Source organism: Microchirus variegatus (genome assembly GCF_963457635.1).
Source record: "Microchirus variegatus genome assembly, chromosome: 13".
Lineage (NCBI taxonomy): Eukaryota > Metazoa > Chordata > Actinopteri > Pleuronectiformes > Soleidae > Microchirus > Microchirus variegatus.
In genome coordinates, this window is record NC_139814.1 from 7,254,136 (window position 1) to 7,272,439 (window position 18,304).

At 37.2% G+C, this 18,304-nt stretch overlaps 2 protein-coding genes across 2 annotated transcripts; one reads left to right on the forward strand and one right to left on the reverse strand.

Moving 5' to 3' along the window:
* Positions 1-1,808: 1,808 nt before the first annotated feature.
* On the forward strand, positions 1,809-4,382 carry cfap20 (cilia and flagella associated protein 20). The gene is made up of 6 exons (XM_083900227.1): positions 1,809-1,938; positions 3,074-3,153; positions 3,241-3,352; positions 3,520-3,708; positions 4,001-4,114; positions 4,236-4,382. The coding sequence occupies exons 1-6, from the start codon at positions 1,855-1,857 to the stop codon at positions 4,239-4,241; spliced, it is 585 nt and encodes a 194-aa protein (XP_083756353.1). The 5' UTR covers positions 1,809-1,854; the 3' UTR covers positions 4,242-4,382.
* Positions 4,383-4,528: 146 nt separating this feature from the next.
* Positions 4,529-17,276, reverse strand: dgat1a (diacylglycerol O-acyltransferase 1a). Its single transcript, XM_083900302.1, has 17 exons — positions 16,895-17,276; positions 15,142-15,229; positions 11,757-11,797; positions 10,907-10,992; positions 10,540-10,592; positions 10,059-10,164; positions 9,271-9,399; positions 8,951-9,025; positions 8,759-8,862; positions 8,396-8,434; positions 8,263-8,304; positions 8,120-8,164; positions 7,754-7,866; positions 7,445-7,510; positions 6,956-7,043; positions 6,687-6,749; positions 4,529-6,540 (listed from the first exon to the last, which is right to left on the reverse strand). Exons 1-17 carry the CDS (start codon positions 17,182-17,184, stop codon positions 6,394-6,396), a joined length of 1,575 nt encoding a protein of 524 aa, XP_083756428.1. The 5' UTR covers positions 17,185-17,276; the 3' UTR covers positions 4,529-6,393.
* Positions 17,277-18,304: the final 1,028 nt, after the last annotated feature.

Consider the following 18,304-nt stretch of genomic DNA (forward strand, 5'->3'; position numbering starts at 1 on the left):
ATATCAGTAACCTTCTTTTGATACTAAAGTACAGTAAATGTCATATAATACTTTTACTCAAGTAGTTTTAAAAGGTGACTTCACCGAACTACTAAAGTCATTTTCTGGTAAGATGCTTTTGGATACTTTATACAAGACTGTGATAACCTGACAATGTGACTGACAGACAAACTAAAGACAATACATGTTACACATTATGAATAAATTAGTGCTATGATGCAGAGAGACTGTCTTGTCTTTGTGAGACAAAATAAAAGAGAGGTCAGAATGGACTATATTATTTAAGTGGATTTTCAAGAGCGTTTATTTAAAGCTGCCTCTGGGGTGGTCCGACACTTTATTAGTCTGTGGGAAACATTTTTATATATGTTCTGTTCCACCTCTGTTTGTTTCTGTGTAAATGCTTGACTCAGTTGGAGAAGGGCGAGTGAAGGGGGGGATAATAGTAAGACACAGACAAAGAAGTATAAACCTCTTTAGATGTTTTCACTGAGCTGCCAGTCTGTGAACCAGTTTCATGAGATTTACAGGGGCTTAGAACCACATGTCGAGGGTCTGTGACGCTCATTTGAACACAGGTTTTATTTGGAGAGAAGCAGCACCTCATAAACCACGGTAACGTAAACAGTCAGAGAGGAGGCCATGCTCCACTCGACAGTGTGTGTGTGTCGTTCTGTGTCTGTCAGATGACATTAAGGGACACATTTTAAATCAAAAACCAATCAACTGAAAATGTGTCTTCAATTTAGAAAAACATCATGAGCGAGTAAAGGTTATACTTTAGTATAATGGTTGTGTGTGCTGTGACAACTTGAGTGTGTGTGTGTGTTTTAATGTATGCCCTGGTACATGTGTGTCTGTGTACATTACCTGTAATATGTCAAACAATCCAGGATCACTTCTCATGAATTGTAATAGTGGTTGTTTTATTTTGCCCTGTCCGTGATGCTGTGGTGCAAAACGCCTGGATAATGTTTAATCGTATGTTTCTCAGACAGCGTGTTCAAATATTTGAAAATATGATCTGACCTTTTCCTGGCCCAGTTTGTTTAATAAAGTGCTGGAGACAGTGAGGAAGGATGTCCCACTTCACATGTACTCCAGTTGATAAAGTGCAGTCATATACTTGTGCTTGAGTCACACCATATTTTCCCACACTCATATTATGTATGTAATATGGGAATTTAAATGACAATTTTGTATGGAAAAGAAAATGTTCTTATCCACACATAGTGCTACACAACCTGTATAATTATTGTGGAGGAGCTCCTATGAAACACACACACATTTGCACAGCATTCGTAGTGAGGACACTAGATATATCCCAAATAATTAATAATAATACATTCTCTATCAATTAGTCTAACCTTAACCATCACAACTAAGTACCTAACCTTAACCCTAACCTAAGTAGCATATAAGTGTTTTTGGTCCTCAGAAAGACGCTGATACAAGAAGTCACACGCTCACACACACGCTCTGAGCATTCTGTTGCCACAGTGACCGAGATGTGTCACTGTGTAAGAGAGTCGGTTTAAACATGGACATGTTCTATTTCCTGAGCAACAGCAAAATAATGACAAGGGTGACGGTTCGTGTTCGTTATTGTAACCCCTCAGTAAATAGAAATGTTTGAACGTGGCAGTATTCGTCAGACATTTAACAGGGACAGGCATAAAGCTCAGCTTTGTGATGAACAGGAAGTTTGTGTTTTTTAATGCTCGGCAGCGGAACGAATTATCCCGCGCTCCCACGGAAGCGGTAGCGTTGGGAACAGGAAACCGAATCTGTAAACATCAGCTAGCAACAGAGGAGCCAAACACAGCCGACACGACAGCGGGCTGAAGAGAGACTATGTTTAAAAACACTTTCCAAAGTGGTTTTCTGTCTATTTTATACAGCATCGGCAGCAAACCTCTGCAGATATGGGATAAAAAGGTCAGTAATCTCCGAGGCAGAGTAAAGGCAATCTAGTTTCGTTAGCACTGTCGTGCTAAAGCTAACTTGTGACGCGTGTCTATATAATGCTCAAAAATCGTTTTGGAGTATTTTCGGTAATTATTCCAAATTAAATGTTCCACGTGTGTGTTTAGAATCCAGAACGGTATAGTTCAGAACACACGCTGGAACGTAACATTTGGATTCAATGATGTTAGTGGTTGTCAAGGACACACCAAACATTGACTATACTCTAAATGTGTAACTTTATAGTTAGAAATCCTCAACTTGTCCTAACTATTAGATTTCACCTCTGTTATTCTTTATTTGTCAAATGTAAGATATTTTGTGTTATATTGATGTTTTATTTATCAATATTCATGTTATATCATTTAATATACTATATTTTGAATCCGGTGTTCAGAGTGCTACAGAAGGTTATGAAGTTACTAACATTTCTACATCGTTTTAATTTATTCCTTTACTTGTTGATTTATTAATTGATTGATTGCTTCTGCATTGCACAATTCTGCCCCAGTAAAATCATTGTAGTGCTTTAAAATGTCAAATTAACAAGGTGATGTACCGGTTTGAAATAAAATATAAAGTATAAATAAAATAATACTACTACGCCCACTAATACCCTGAGGTCTTCAGGTCAGCCTTTCAGGCAGTGGCTCTCAAATTGTGGAAAGTGCTGCCTCTGTTCTTACGTTGCTTAAATTGTGTGTATTCATTTAAAAAAGCAGTTAGACAAGGGTTTTTATGGCTTTGAATCTGTGTTTAGTGTCTATGTTTTAATGTCTCTTTTAAAATGTATTGTATGCATTTTATTGTAAAGCACTTTGTGATTTTATATCAGTGAAAAATTCTCTATAATTTAAGTTTAAGTTAAAAAAACAAAATCAATTCTTCCTTGGGCCTTTATACCCAGAACATTCAACATTAAAACTGTTATATGGATTATGACAAAAACTAAGCAGTTTGTTGGTAAACTATGCTTTGAGTCTTTTTTTCCACATCAATACAAATATACCTGTGACAAATTAGTAAAATTGCTAATTTACTAATGAGACTAACTGGTGTTTTTTCTTTTTTAAAACATGACGTAATTAACCTATTTCTGTGTCCCCAGGTGAGAAATGGCCACATTAAGAGAATCACAGATAATGACATTCACTCATCGGTGTTGGAAGTTGAAGGGACGAATGTGAGGTTAGTATGTGTGTGTGTTTAACTCATCCTTCAGTGTGTATGTAAAACACACTCACTCTTACTGCCTCTCTTCTCTGACCTCTACAGTACCACCTACATTACGTGTCCAGCAGACCCTAAGAAGACGTTGGGCATAAAGCTTCCATTTCTGGTCATGATCATAAAGAATCTTAAGAAGTATTTCACATTTGAAGTCCAGGTGAGGAAAGCAGCTGTGTCTTAGTGGTTCAAACTAGTAGCTTACACGGTACATACACAAAAACCAAAATTAAACTCAGGACTTAATATTTTACTTTGGGGTTATATTTCTTGTTCTATTTGGTTTCATGGTGACTCACAATCCCTCCCCATCTTTGCATCTCTCAGGTCTTAGATGATAAAAATGTACGCCGACGTTTCCGGGCGAGCAATTATCAGAGCACGACAAGAGTGAAGCCGTTCATCTGCACTATGCCCATGAGGCTGGACGATGGCTGGAACCAGATCCAATTCAACCTGTCCGACTTCACCAGGAGGGCGTACGGCACAAATTATATTGAGACACTGCGGGTACAGGTTAGTGCAGGCTGTTTTTATGTAACACTTCAGGAACTAGAATTACTCAGTGTCTCTATGCTATTGTTAGCATCCTGACTTGATTTTCGACTCACCAAGATGGCGCCCGTGTTGGCAAGCCGTCCGCCTCGCTCCTTCGCTTAGCACTTTGAGATAACTTTATGAAAAGTGCTTTACAAATAAAATTTATTATTATTATTATTATTACTTCAATGACTGTAACCTCTTTATGTTAAAGGTTTATGACTATTTTGTCCCTCTGTATCTCACGTATTCTCCGTTTTTCTCTCAGATACACGCCAACTGTCGAATCAGACGCGTTTATTTCTCAGACAGACTGTATTCTGAGGACGAGCTCCCAGCAGAGTTTAAACTCTATCTGCCCGTCCAGAATCAGAAGGCCAAGGTGAGACACACGCCTCCACACACAGATTAATTCTACCTTGACTTGGTCATGCAATACACCTGGTATAATATGCAGGTAATAGATATTTAAAAAAGTGTTTGTTTTTGTTTGTTTCTTGCAGCAGTAGTGCTACTCGGGCTGTACCATTCCGCCACACCTCTTTTCTGTATAGATGTGAAATTTAAAACGTAAATATTGTAATTTTGGACCAGGTTTTGAATGTTGTCATGTGTTGCTTTCAGCACAATAAAGTTTTTTTATGATGAGCGAACAATTATAGCACATTCTTGCATTCATTTATAGCACATTTCTTGCAGGTATTGGGAAAGCAAATGAGTGTTATTTGACAGTAGACTGAAGACCTAAGTGCTTGTTTTATAAAATACAAAGTCAGACATGTCCATTCATCAAATATAAACCATCTTTATACAACAACACAAATAATCTCAAATAAACGTCGATGAAGTTTTTCATTTCCAAAACATAAAGTATTTGTTCCACTTTGGAATCTTGTTTACAGCAAAGAACAAATTACAAAATGTTCAGAAAAAAGGAAGCGGTGGACATCGGGGGCAAATAACAGCCACACACAAAGAAATTATGCTAATAACATTTTCTCAATACATTTTAAAGTCAAGTCATCATCTTTACCACTATATTTTTTTTTTCTAAAAATGTCATGGGAATCAAAGTGCAAGGCAGAATTAAACGTTAAACTTTGGACGTACATTTTAAATGTCATGTAGTCACTGCTGCTCACAGACCATGCACAGAATTACACCTTAAAGGTGGGTCAGACTTAGAGATACTTAGCTGCCAGGTGTGCGTTGAAACAGCATTAATGTGATTTAGCCACAAACGTCAAAGCTCAAAACATAGATAATACTGTGTCTAAATGGAAATAGCATTTGAAAAAGGTTGATTTTGCTAAAGGTTACAGTTGTCACACTGGAAGTTTTACTGTAAAATCCATCCCACCATGTTGTTTTCAGGTAAAAAAAAGGTGTATTTTCTTTTGTTAGATTGGGCCTCTTTGATTTTCTACATAAAACTAATAGTATATGTATTTTTTCAAGCATATTTCTGCAGCAGGCACTTTTTCCAACAAGAAATGTTAACACACAGTGTGAAAATATGTTTCAACAGCATTTTCCCTGAAATATGATCAGTGAGGGAAGACTGGGGTGTCTATTCAGCTCTCATTGTGTATTTAGAAAGTGGGTTAATACTTAAACATATTTCCATATATGGCATTATTGTTGGGCTCTAATTAATTAAATATAAGGTAACAAAAATGATTGAGAAAAATGTTGGGCAGTAAAAGGCAGTTTGACAATGTTACTGAATTAGTTGTTTTACTTATAAGCAAAACTGAAACAGAGTCAAACATATACAACACAAATTCAACCAGTAAATTACAAAACAATGATTATTCTTCTAAATGGCATATTTTCCTCACACCAACAATGTGAAAAATACATTCATAGAAATCTATTGCTTTACCAGCATGCATCTCTTTAAAGTGCAAAACACATTCATTGGTACAGATCAGTGAATCATCTACTGCCTCAAATCAAACGACAAGGAAATCCCCAACATAAATAATAGGTTCAAGATGGCACAACATAATTCCAACAAATGAAATATAAAGTGTAAAACAAAACGTTGGACGCAAAAAATCCAACTATGCCAAAGGCAAATAACACGTTCAGTTTGTCCTAGTCACAAAACCAGCCTTTTATCCTTTAAGAGGGGGTTCATCTTTCTTCATATTTTCTTACAAATAATTCCATATGAATGTCTGCAATACTAATGGACAGTGTTATAAACACAGAACTCGTAAAAAAAACCTGTCCCTGTCATCAACAAGTAAAGCTTAGGCAGCTTAGACAGGTTAACCTAACCTGGATCATCAACCACCTTTATCAGTCACTTTGGGAAGATGCACATATTTTTTATGATAAAATTAAACTAAACCTAACAGTGAAGGATGATTTCCAATGACAGAAAGTGTTTAAACATCCTGTGCGGGACGCAGATATGAAGAACTTGTGATGTGGCTTTGCAGACACTGGTGTTTGACCACAAAGGTGTGTGCAAGTGGAATGTCACTTCAGAAAGAATCTCATGTTTAATATATGTGACATAGACCGTCCTGCTGTTTACTGGCAAGTTTATTTTACTTTTGCTTTATTTACTCACTGCAGGCTGGAGTGTGTCTCTCTGTGTGTGTGTGTGTGTGTGACTGGGAGCATGACGTGTGTATTTATTCAACACTGTTATGTGGTGCTGCCATAATGAATGACATAGTAGTCATGGAAATACATCAACACAGCGACAGGCTGGCCAATGATGAGCGAGATCCACACAGCGGCGTTTCCATAGTTGCCATTGAGGAAACGGCCCACAAACCAAGCCAGAGGAACCTGCGGAGTTTAAGGTTGAGAGTCTTAAAGTGTGTTTGTGTAAACGTTGAGAGGGGGTGGAAGGACAGAGAACAGCAGCTGGAGAAGGATGAGGAGGAGAAATGATCTGTGACTAGAGTGAATTAGATTAGTTCAGTGAGTCTCACCTGAGCCATCATTCCCATAAAAGCCCAGAGTCTGAACATCTTGAGAGGAACACTAACCAGGTACTGAAGAAAAGAAGACAGAGAACACAGTTAATCTTATACTTATACTTTTATTTATTTTTGTACTGTTCCAAATAACACATTTTTAAAATACATATAATAAATTAATTATAATACAAATGTTACTGTATGTGTAATACAGGCCACTTAAGGACCAGACCTCAAGTGTAAGCAAAACTCTTCAAGGTTGAAGAATGCTGTGGATTTACCTCATGGAAGAAGGCAGACAACAGAAAAACTGCAGTTTGAGCCAGAAACTTGTTGGTCCCTCTCTTCAACATTGGTTTGTAGAAGTGTCTGCAACACACAAAGACGCTCAATCATACTAATAATTATATCTCAAATAGGCCTGCAATGATTAATAGATTACTCAATGAATCGTCAACTATTATGGTAATTGATTATTTGGCTTGAATTTTCTGATTTTCCTGCTTCGTAAATGTTAAGATTTTCTAGTTTCATTGCTCCAGATAACAAAGAAATCATTACACACAACATTCGAGAACATAATTATTTCCAGATTTTGTAAAAGCTAATCAACATTTTAGGGATTAAACTATTACTCAACTATACTGAAAATAATAATTAGTTACAGCCCTTATCTTAAATGGCTTTGATATTGTACTGTTGCTAGATTGTCCTTCATAGTCACACCGGGTGTGAATTTAGAATGAGAAATAGCGAACGTTGGGGCTCACCTAAGACACCACTTGTGAACCGGGATATTCCAGTTGGCCCAGAAATAGGTGACAGTCTCAGAATTCCTAAGAAGAACAAACATGACATAGACTGAGAGTTGGAACTCTGGAGTATAGTTCAAAATGATAGCTGCATACAGTTTAGTAATACATACACACAAACCAATATGACCAGTTTATTAATCTGAGTTGATAACACCTGAGAGACTTGATTCTAAAAAAAACAGCAGTCTACCAACAAGATATATTAGCTAGGAAAATGTTTTCATGTCATTATTTTTTAACTTCTACTGTATAATCTTTACTCACCACCAGTCCCTATAGAACTCTCTGTCTCCAAACTGCAGCAGCTCTGCCACAAAGTTCATGGAGGAGTGAAAAAACCAATAAAAGAATATTAACCATATCAGATGGTTGGGAACCTAGAGGAGAGGAGAGGAAAGGAAAAAAGGAGAGGACGGAAAAGGAGAAAGAGTCGAGGGAGAAGTTAGGGAAAGATGTCTGGGAGGGTAAGACCACTATGTTATTATGACTTTCAGCCATTCACCCAGTAAATGTGGCGATATCTGTGTCTTACCTAAGAACACTTAAGAAATAGAGGAACCACCAACCCTCAGATTAGGAGATGACCTGCTCTAAACCGCTAAACCTGTGCAGTTCTGTCATGATACTCACAGCTAATTTCAACAGGCGCTCCACCATTCTAGAGAAGTTCATTTCCTGTGAAATAAATTAATTAAACGTTAAATAAAATACAATATTTGGTGTTTATAAACAATATAACATATACTGTATATAAGGTGTGAGTGTATATGCACCTGTAATGGTTTCATCGAGTTCTGTATTGTGGGAACCATCCACTGAAAGACACACATTTGAATAACTTTAGTTAGTAACCGCTGAAGCGTGTGTTTTGTTCAGTGTTAAACGTTGAAGACGTCTCTGACATACCTGCTGTATTAATCCCACCAGCAGCTGCATGAGGAAAAACTGCAAAAGAGGACGAAATATGAGGAAAAAACAAAACATGCTTGTATTTGTTACCTCTACAGGACATTTTCTGGCCTTTTTAGGACCAGTAGTCCTCATGGAGACCAAAAAAAAAATCTGGTCCTGAGGCAGAACCTAATTTCTGAAGAACTGGTTAAGTTTAAGGCTAAGATTTGAATTGTGGTTAGGTTTAAGTTAGGGTTAGACATTAACTGGTTATGGTGATGGTTAGGATACAGCTTTGGTTAGTGAAAGGATGTCAGTGAGAGTCCTTAAAAGGTTAGATGTGCAAACCTGTGTGTGTGTGTGTGTGTTCCTTCTCACCATTTCAAAGAGTCTTCTAATCAGGAAGCGTTTACGTATCCGAGGCGACCGTGGGAAGTTGAGCTGGTAGCAGAGAGTCGGGGCAAATACAAAGTAGTACATGTCTAAAAACAAAGAAGTTCTCTATTAGAATGTATCATTTAAATGCTGCAGTATTTTATTTAATTGTGCAGTTCATTTTTTTTTTTTTACCTCTGTGGGTGAGGTTGCCTGGATAGGAGACATGACTGTGAACCTCTGAACCATTAGACTGTGCCACAGATGGACCTGAAAAACACACACAAAGGCAGACCGTGTGTAAATGGAAGCCTCAGTCTACACATGCTTTTATACAGTTGTCCCGAAAATGTAATTGAAATTGTAGCCACTAGATGGTGGTAGCTTGACGCCAATCGTCAAAAATGTAGTGCCGTTTATTGTGCAGAGTCATGTGTGAAATATGCTTCTTTTTCTTGGTAGAGATGACTCAACATTTACTGTGTGTGTGTGTGTGTGCGTGTTGACACACTTACAAGAGTATGATCTTGTCAACTTTTTGGCTTTGGCTTGTCTGATATCTCGACACCACCTGTTGGTATCTTGGTAGGAGTACAGCTTTAGAAACAGCACTGTATAAACACCTAGGGATAGAACACCACCCACTGACACACAAACACACAAACACACACACAGAGACACACACGGTTACAGGCTGAGAACAATTAATGACAGATAAAAGGAGTACGGAGGAGTATTACACGTAAAAACACATCGAAAGAAAGAAAAAAAAATCAAAAACATCATGAATTCTGAGATTAAAATCCAAATTCTGACTTTTTCTCAGAATTCAGACTTTAATTTAATCTCAGAATTCAGACTTGAATCTCAGAATCCAGAATGGGATCTCTTTTTATTTGTTTTCCTACATGTGGCCCTAATGCTCTCCCGTAAAAGGAGACCTAAAACAAAATAATCCTTCAGATATGACCTTTATTGTAATTTCTGAAGCAGTTGACCCGGAATATTTTCTGTAGAGCTCGATTAATCTGTCAATTACTTTCTCAATTAATTGAGCCTTTGTTTGGTCCATAAAATGTAGCAATGATGATGTTCTCAGATGTCTTGTTTTATCCACAAACCAAATCTTTACATTTAAATGATTTCTTTTGTCAAATGGAGCAAAGAAACCAGAACATATTCACATTCAATTGTTGTTGTGCAGCCCTATTAGTGTCATTTAAACATGTGGCCACTCCTATTGCTTGACATACACTGTGTATGTCAAATGAGGACAACTGCATATTTACTTATTAACCTGTACCTGGAGTGATGGAGTTCACAGAGAGTATTGTGGCTGTAGGAAAGATCAACACGGATGTAAGGTTAAAAATGTGAAGGAGCAGCCCTGTGGTTTTGGAAATGGTGCCCTGAAAAGATGGGGGGAAAAAAACAATGTTTATTCACAGAACTCATAAATACAGTCATTATAATCTATAATCTGGATGAGTAGTGATGTTCTTATCAGTGTCAAGAGGCACAGGTGTAATGACATCAGATAATGTCATGTTGACTTAACTGTGTAGACTCTAGATGTCAAGATCATGTCTCTAACAAACATCTCTGATGGGTGATACATGAATGTTTAAAGCAAACATAGACTCTCTATGTTCTCACATAATTTGTACTTAATCTCTTTGGTCCCTGCACTGATAGATATACCAAATTTAAAATCTTCTTACAAGAAAAATGACAATTTGCGTTGTCAAGTATGCAAAATGTAATCCAAGCGATTTCAGACTCACCACAGTCAGACGTCTTTCTATGTACAAAGCTGCTAGGATGAACACATTAGACACTGAAACACAGAACAGAGTCAAAGATTATTACCGTCATTTATTCGACACACAGTTTAATAATCACTTTTATGGCTCAGCTTTGATAAGCAAGTTTCAGAGTAGAAGTAAAAGTTGAGTATAATTTGTGAATAGCACACTTTTGTTGCCAGATAAGAGACAATAACAGAAGTCAAAGCTCTTTGTGCAAAGTCAAAGTCAATCAATAATCATTAGAACATAGACATCCATATTCCTCAGGTCAGGGATGAAAAACATTACATTCTCCATACGTTTATGTAAAGATATTATTTCAATAAAAATAAAAGCTCCGCACCAATGATGAGGCAGGCAGCTGGCCAGCTATAGGGGTCCTTTAAGAAGAGGGATACCACTTGGATCGGGTCAACCAAAATACCATACCTTGATGACAAAAGAAAACATTTTAAATGATACATTATTGATCCCAGCGGGCGTAATATAAAACAAATGTTTATCACAATATGCAACATAAGCCTTGAAATTGTTTTGTCTCAATGGAGATTAGAGCTGGGTGTGGTGAGGTGAGGTAAAGGTTTAGTGAGGTTATAGTTTTGATAAGAATGTTGACTCGTGCTGTTATTGCAGTTCTGTCTACAGCAACGGGACAACTTGGGGGGGGAAAGTTAAGCTCCAGGATTATCGGCTCGGAAGGGAACTCCGTTTATACTAGAGCTGCAACTAACGATTATTTTCGTATACGTTTAATCTGTCGATTACTTTCTCGATTAATCGATGAATCGGTTGGTCCAGAAAATGTCAGAAAATGTTTTAAAAAAACGTTGATCATTGTTTGCCAAACCTGGAAATGATGATGTTCTTGAATGTCTTGTTTTGTCCACAAACCAAAATGATTCAGTTTGAATGATTTCTTTGTTATGTGGAGCAAAGAAACTATGAAAATATTCACATTTAAGAAGCTGAAACAATCAGAAATCTTGTTTTAATCATGAAAAAAGCTTCAAACTGATTATCGCTTATCAAAATAGTTGGCGATTAATTTAGTAATTCTTTCATCGTTTCAGCTCTAGTTTATACTTCACGATGAATCGTATGACATTTCATAATAACATCTGCACATGTAGTAGTGTTAACGAGTGAGTGAGAGCAAGGCTGTAAACTGTTAAAATGTGTAGTTGCACACTCACTTTATGATGTTCTCCAAAAAGAGACGTGCATTACTTAACACCTGAGAGAGAGAGGACAAACAAAAGACAACAGGAAACGATGAGTATTGTCCAAAGTGTCATCAAACATAGAGAGGAATGATTGAAAAACACCTTTTGTCTAAAATCGGCTAATAACGGGCCATTCACTGGATCTGGACTTTGTTTATGGACTAAAATGCTTAGCTGTGAATCTGGCTTATCATTTGTTTTTTCTTTGCACACAGACCTGCTCCTGATTAGTCTGCAGATTTAAATGCCTTTGTTCAGGCTGACTGTGTTTCAAAGTTAATAATACCCTTTATTTATGCAGCAGTTACAAAGCACTTGACCTTTCAAAAAAGGCCAGTAAGCAGCAGGGATACAACCAGAGGTACTGATTATTTGTTATTTTTATATAATCAGCATTGGCCGGTTATTATTATTTATTTATTAATTGTTACAAATTAAGCATTTTTGTTATCAGAATGTTGCTAAGGTCACGAAAACCTTCCATTTTTGATGCCGTGGGTAACGTATTAGTTTATTTGTTATTTTTATTGGAAATTAGGGCTGAACAGTTAATCGAAATTTAATCAAATTACAAATACGGCCCACTGCAATTTGCAATGTCTGTCAAATTTCCATTTTTAGTCACCCTGAGTGGACAGTATAGGCATCACCTTGATAATGGTTGCTCACTCTGTTTTATTATTCTATTATCTATTAAAGTTCAAGGTCCAGCTTTGTCTTAGTTACCTGAGCTAATACTGATCTCAACACGCAAGACAAGCAACACATACAATATATACACATACATTTTTTTTTATGGTAGTTTTGACGAGATAAAGACACAGCAAAGATAACGACGAGATATGTCACACGATAAGGTCGTGCTGTCGTGATCATCATGAGCCTGATGTTCTGCCAGGTCTCTGCAGCAATGTGGTTTCGATCCAACTGTGAAATGTTGTCCGAGCCACTCACAGTTGCCCCAGTGACCTCTGGCACGGTCAAGAGTTACAGTGTTACAGCAGTACAGGGAATTCTGATTTTGATTTTGCAAGACTTCAACTGCAATTGTGTGCCTGTGCCTACTCTTCAGTGAGGTCAGAGTTCAACTTTACTGGGTTGGGTGGTGGGGAGACAGAGTTGAACTCAAGCTGCCTGGTTATTAAGAAGCATTTCTGTCCAGTGGAATGGTACAATCCATTGTCATGTGGTCAGTAATATACATTTATTTATCAAACTTCCATTTACACAGGTTCATTTGAGTTTGGGAATATAAACTTAATACATTTTTTTATGGTCTGTTTACAAAAATGTTTCATGCAGCTGGCAGTCGAACATATTTTGCTTTGCTTTGCACTGGCCTTGTCAGTCTAAGGTCATTTCAGTTACTCACATGCTTGATTTGGCTGAACACCACAGAAAACAATGATATGAACTCGCTTGAAGCGTCACTGTTAATACCACATACTGGTATCAACACTTTTTATTATTGCAAACATCCTGCTCGTCTTGGCTAAATGCACAGGTCAAGCTTAGGGCTGGGTTATCTGGCATATTGGCATCTATGATATCGATTCATAACATTGTTAGATTGATCTTTTAATGCATGCCATTTCCTGTTTCAAGTGCACGAGACGTCAAGCAGCAAGACTTTTTAGTTTCTTGTGTTATGCATTAGATATTATAATATCTGCCAACAGTCACAGTATAAAGATGAAGGAGTTCATAGAAAACGTCTCTAGAGACAAGCACTTGCTGACATTTCCGTACAAAACCAAGCTCAAATTTTGTCACACAAACACACCACAGCGCTCCGACTGCCTCGTGCTTTATCAGCCTAGTCCCAAAGGTTTCCTCACAACAGTCAAAAAAAAAAGAAAAAAGTAAATAGGAATTCCAGCTGTCCCTGGTGACCACATAATGAAGGATGTGGTCATCACAGCAACGTAAACTAAAATACAAAAATACAAATACTGTGTACTAAAATACAAATACTGTGTAAAAATCAAATCTCTCTTCACATTAACAGCATTATTATATCCCCCACAAGTGCAAAACCTAGTGTTCATCTTGACAGAAGAAACATGTGCACATGCACTTGCACACGTAATTCAGTGCTCTATTTTTAGTCCAGGTCCATTTCACTTTCAGATGGATCACAGCTAACTGGATATTTGTGCTCTCAGTGCCTATCAAATACTAATTGGAGGCTATCTTTAAAGGGGATGTGGGGTATCTGAAGACACAGCCATTGTGGCGGGGCATAACGTTACTTTGAAGACAGCCATGTTGTTGATGCCCTGAGATGAACTTTGCTCTGTGGCACATACAGTATAGTAATTACCTGTGACACATGTGCAATCTCTATTGCAACTTGAATTGCAACCTTGACAGTTCACGAGTAATGAATGTGAGTTTTGTCGGACAGGTTACAGATGGAAGGAAAATGTGCTTTAAATGTGTTTCTGTTTCCTGGTTGTTCATCCTGTTCATATGTGGGTCAGTTTAAGTATTTATTAATCTCTTCATGCCAATCACAACACATTATTTACAGCTTCCTTGACAGTGTCGTGGCTGTATAAGTGTATATGTTCACACATCTGTTCTGTTCTATCAGAAGCTCCTGCTTGTTTTGTGCGTCTATTCAATATATACGTACATACACACGTGTATAAACTTATAAGAATCTTTGTTATTTATTCATCTCACCATGTTGATAAGCCACTAATATTAGCTACACATTGACTAATAATACATGACTGTCTATATGTACTGTATATAGGTCTTCTGACAGTGTTTGCAAATAAACAGGCATAACAGAGCTAAAACATATACTGTACAGACTTTGTATGATAGTGAAACTACTTTGTTGTTGTTAAGTTACTTATTGTGCATGTGGATAAGAGATAACTGAGAAATTATGAAGTTATCAAACTCAGTGCAGACAACACAAAGAGACAAATCTCAAGTTGCAGGTCAGTTTTCCCAACTGAATTGAAGAGTGCCCTAATCGTGAATAACTTACTGCTTTGCAGTGTTATTTGTGTGTAAATATGAAACAACAGGTGTACGTGTATAAAAAGGTCAGGCTTATTCAGATTAGATGTGTTAAGACTTATTTTTCTCTGCTAAATATAAACAAAGTGGTTAATTGAGCTTCTTCATGGGACAAAACCTCGTGATTATCATGAGGGTTAGCATACAATGATTGTGCATATGTTTAGATGTTGAATATGTTGCCTTATAATCAAAAATAGGGGGAAAAAAATATACTTAGCTGTTTAAGGTTAACACATTGTGAATGGTGGTCAGTGTTAGTACTCACACTTCAGAACATTTCTGCTACTAAATAAAGTCAACATGTGGCTTCACTCACCAGCATGACAACACACCAGTTGAGGATTCCTCTGTAGTTACTGTAACCACTGGCCGAGCTCAACAGAGACTCCTGGAGGACGTGACAGCTGGAAGGAAACACAGAGGCAACCGTTTTAATGACGACTACATTATTTCTCATCCATTGAAAAACAGTGTGTTTGTCCTAAAAATAGATATGCCAATACTGTGAGGAAATCAGTAGGACTGATTGTATCTTGAGGCTGAAGGCTGCATAATTCAAGTCCTACACAGCATTAGTCATATTGTGGAGGATCCAGCACTCCTTCACAAAATTATTTAGTTAAATATTTTGCTATTCCTGACCCCAAACCAACGTCTTGTCAAATCTTTATAATTTTGCATTATTTCCAACTTCAATTTTTTTACAATTCACCTTTGAATGAATCACATTTCATTCATTAGGCTGTTACTGTAGGTTGTGAAATGACTTTTGCACAACTGCTGTGACGTAGATACGAGATGAAAGAGATACAAGGGTTGGGTGGAAAGAAGGAGGGAGAAATAAAAAAAAAAAGGAATCAAAACTTCCAACAGCAAGTCAGCAAAAGTGAAAGTAAGAGGAAGAGGAATAGTGATATGTTCCATGACAAAACATTGGCAAGACCAGACCGGCATAAGAACGAGCAGATATACACCTTACAGACACAGTAACTGCAAAAACATGTTGCACTATTATTTTATAGAGGCTGTCAAAACAGGAATGTAACATTTCGCACATACTGAACGCCTCATCTCGCTGGCAAGACTCCAGTAAATGTAGAACAACCACATAGTAGTTGTCGTGTCATTTGAGTTTAACTTCCAAACATGTGAGGATCACACACTCCAAACGTTTATTCAATATACATTGATATAAATCAGCCAATTGATTTTCTTTATGTTGACTTTATTCACTTGGTTGATCCGTTTTTTTTTTGTAATTATTGACAAGTGTGTCATCCCTTTGCAAACAGGAAACAATACACTGTATTGCAAACTGGGGAGATAGATTATCAATAAGGGCAGTTTCAGATCAGTTAAAACCTTTGTTCTATTTGCAAAAACACATCAGGGGGTGATTTTTACAGCTTCAATCCAAGATCCAGTCTGTATTTGACCTGATCTATAGATTAAAAACACCAACTTTGAAATCTGGACTGCAATGGCCCATTGATGCTAAATACTTTTGCAAGGTTTCAGTTTGGGAAACCTTGACATTTGACCCACGGTTTTTATTTAATGTCAGATAGTCAACAAATTGTCTCTGTCTGTTGGTCCTGGACTGGTGACTTGTCCAGGTTGTATGACGACGTGTTTTTTCTTACTGGAATTCTATATTGATTTAAGACGTTTATGGTATTGTGGTAATGCTCCATCATTTTTTTAGACCTATCCCTGCCAATCTCAGAGACTTGATACATTTATTTGAAAAAGTTTTGTTATTTGATTAACTGTGATTTTTTTCTTGAACAATCAAGTGTTGTTTTTATTATTAATTGTTATGTTTTGCTAGATGGAGGAAACTGCCATAAGTTGCCAATATAAAATATTCTAGTCCAAATTAAATCAGTATCAACCATAAAATATCCATATCGGTTGATCCCTGAATAAATCAGAAATTAAATAACACTTGCAATTATAATATACCTAAATTGTTCAGACCCAAAAAAGCCCTGTTTGAGATGGATGATTCCTGAGAATTGGATGTAATGACATTTTTAAAATCAGTAATAATCACTAATTGACTTTACCTGAGTCTCTCGCTGAGATCTTCCACTGCGCTCCTCTGTTTCCTCGGGCTGTTCATGAGCTGCTGCTCCGGCATCTCTTTGCTTATCTTCCCGTTGTTATTCGAGTATCTTTGCACCTCGTCATCTGTTTTGATTTTTGCGGGACACTGAGCAGGTTTACCCCCATCGCCGTTCACCTTGCTGCCGTTGGCTTGCTTCACAGCAACCGAACCGCCGCCGCCGCCGCCGGCTGCGAGGGTCGTCCTCCTCCGGCGGGTCGCGGGCCCTCTCACGTCGGCTCTGTCGCTCATGTCTGCGGCTGCTGTCTTTACCTTCCTGCCATTTCACACCGAACCGGCGTCGGCCTCTCTTTACGCTTCCAACAGGAGATAAATGGAGTGTGAGGTGCAGTCGTGTCAGCGGCGACACGGAGGAAGGAAGCGCTTCATCAACGCCACAGCTCAAGGTGCAATTGTCGCTGGGTTGCCAGGTTTGTGTTTTCAGCTGACATCCCTCCATCGAGCAAGGTTCCGGATTTCAAAGCTAATTTAACCCTAACCCTAACCTTTCAAATATAATCTCAAATATAAAACTGTTCACACCAAAAGTTAAGTGCTGGCTAAAAGAAAAACAGAGCTGTACCCATTAACTGTAACTTTTAGTGTACTATCAAGTTTTATCATATTTTAATGTACTGATTATGTTTTATATTCAATAATTGTTATTGTGTGTAGTGTAGTTTAGCTTGCAGTTCGAGCTCATTATAATATAGTTATTTGATAATTGTTATGTATATGCATTTACATGTTAATGTATTGTGTAATTTTAGCATGCAGTTCTGTGTTTCAGTGTAGATTTAACATGTTTGATAATGTATATGTTATACTGTTCATGTTGCAAACTAGCAATAGCTATAAACTACATACAGCACATCAGTGACATTCTTTGTATACTATTGGATCTATGTTAACTGTATTGTCCCTATTTAAAAAATAAAAGTAAAAAATGACATTATATTCTCTAGACTTAACATTAATTTATGTTATTAAATGTTATTAAACGTCAATGCACATATTTAGGCCATACTCATTTAACATGCTCAAATGGGTGTGTGTATATGTACTTTTCCAATAATTTTATTGTAATGTAAATTTATTTTTCATGATTCATGCTTCATTCATATAACAACATCTATTAACCAGTTAAGATAGACTTTAATTCCAATCATGCATGTCAAACTCAATCCTGTTCTATGTGAAATATTTTGGTATATATAGTGTGTTTACTGTTTAGTGATATATATTCTGCCTCCATGTCCTACACAGTTCAGTGTTGGTTATGTTGTGTTCTTGGAAATAATGTTTTACTAAATTGAAATATTAAAGTAGTTTTATGGGGGTCAGGGATGTGGGTTTTAAATTTGAGACCATT

Coding starts and splice junctions, on each gene's coding strand:
- cfap20 (XM_083900227.1), top strand. CDS start 1,855: ATGTTTAAAAACACTTTCCAAAGTGGTTTTCTGTCTATTTTATACAGC. Junction 3,353..3,519: donor ATTTCACATTTGAAGTCCAG/GTGAGGAAAGCA, acceptor TGCATCTCTCAG/GTCTTAGATGATAAAAATGT. Junction 3,709..4,000: donor TTGAGACACTGCGGGTACAG/GTTAGTGCAGGC, acceptor TTTTTCTCTCAG/ATACACGCCAACTGTCGAAT.
- dgat1a (XM_083900302.1), bottom strand. CDS start 17,184: ATGAGCGACAGAGCCGACGTGAGAGGGCCCGCGACCCGCCGGAGGAGG. Junction 15,230..16,894: donor GATCTCAGCGAGAGACTCAG/GTAAAGTCAATT, acceptor GTTTCCTTCCAG/CTGTCACGTCCTCCAGGAGT. Junction 10,993..11,756: donor TTTTTGGAGAACATCATAAA/GTGAGTGTGCAA, acceptor TTTGTCATCAAG/GTATGGTATTTTGGTTGACC.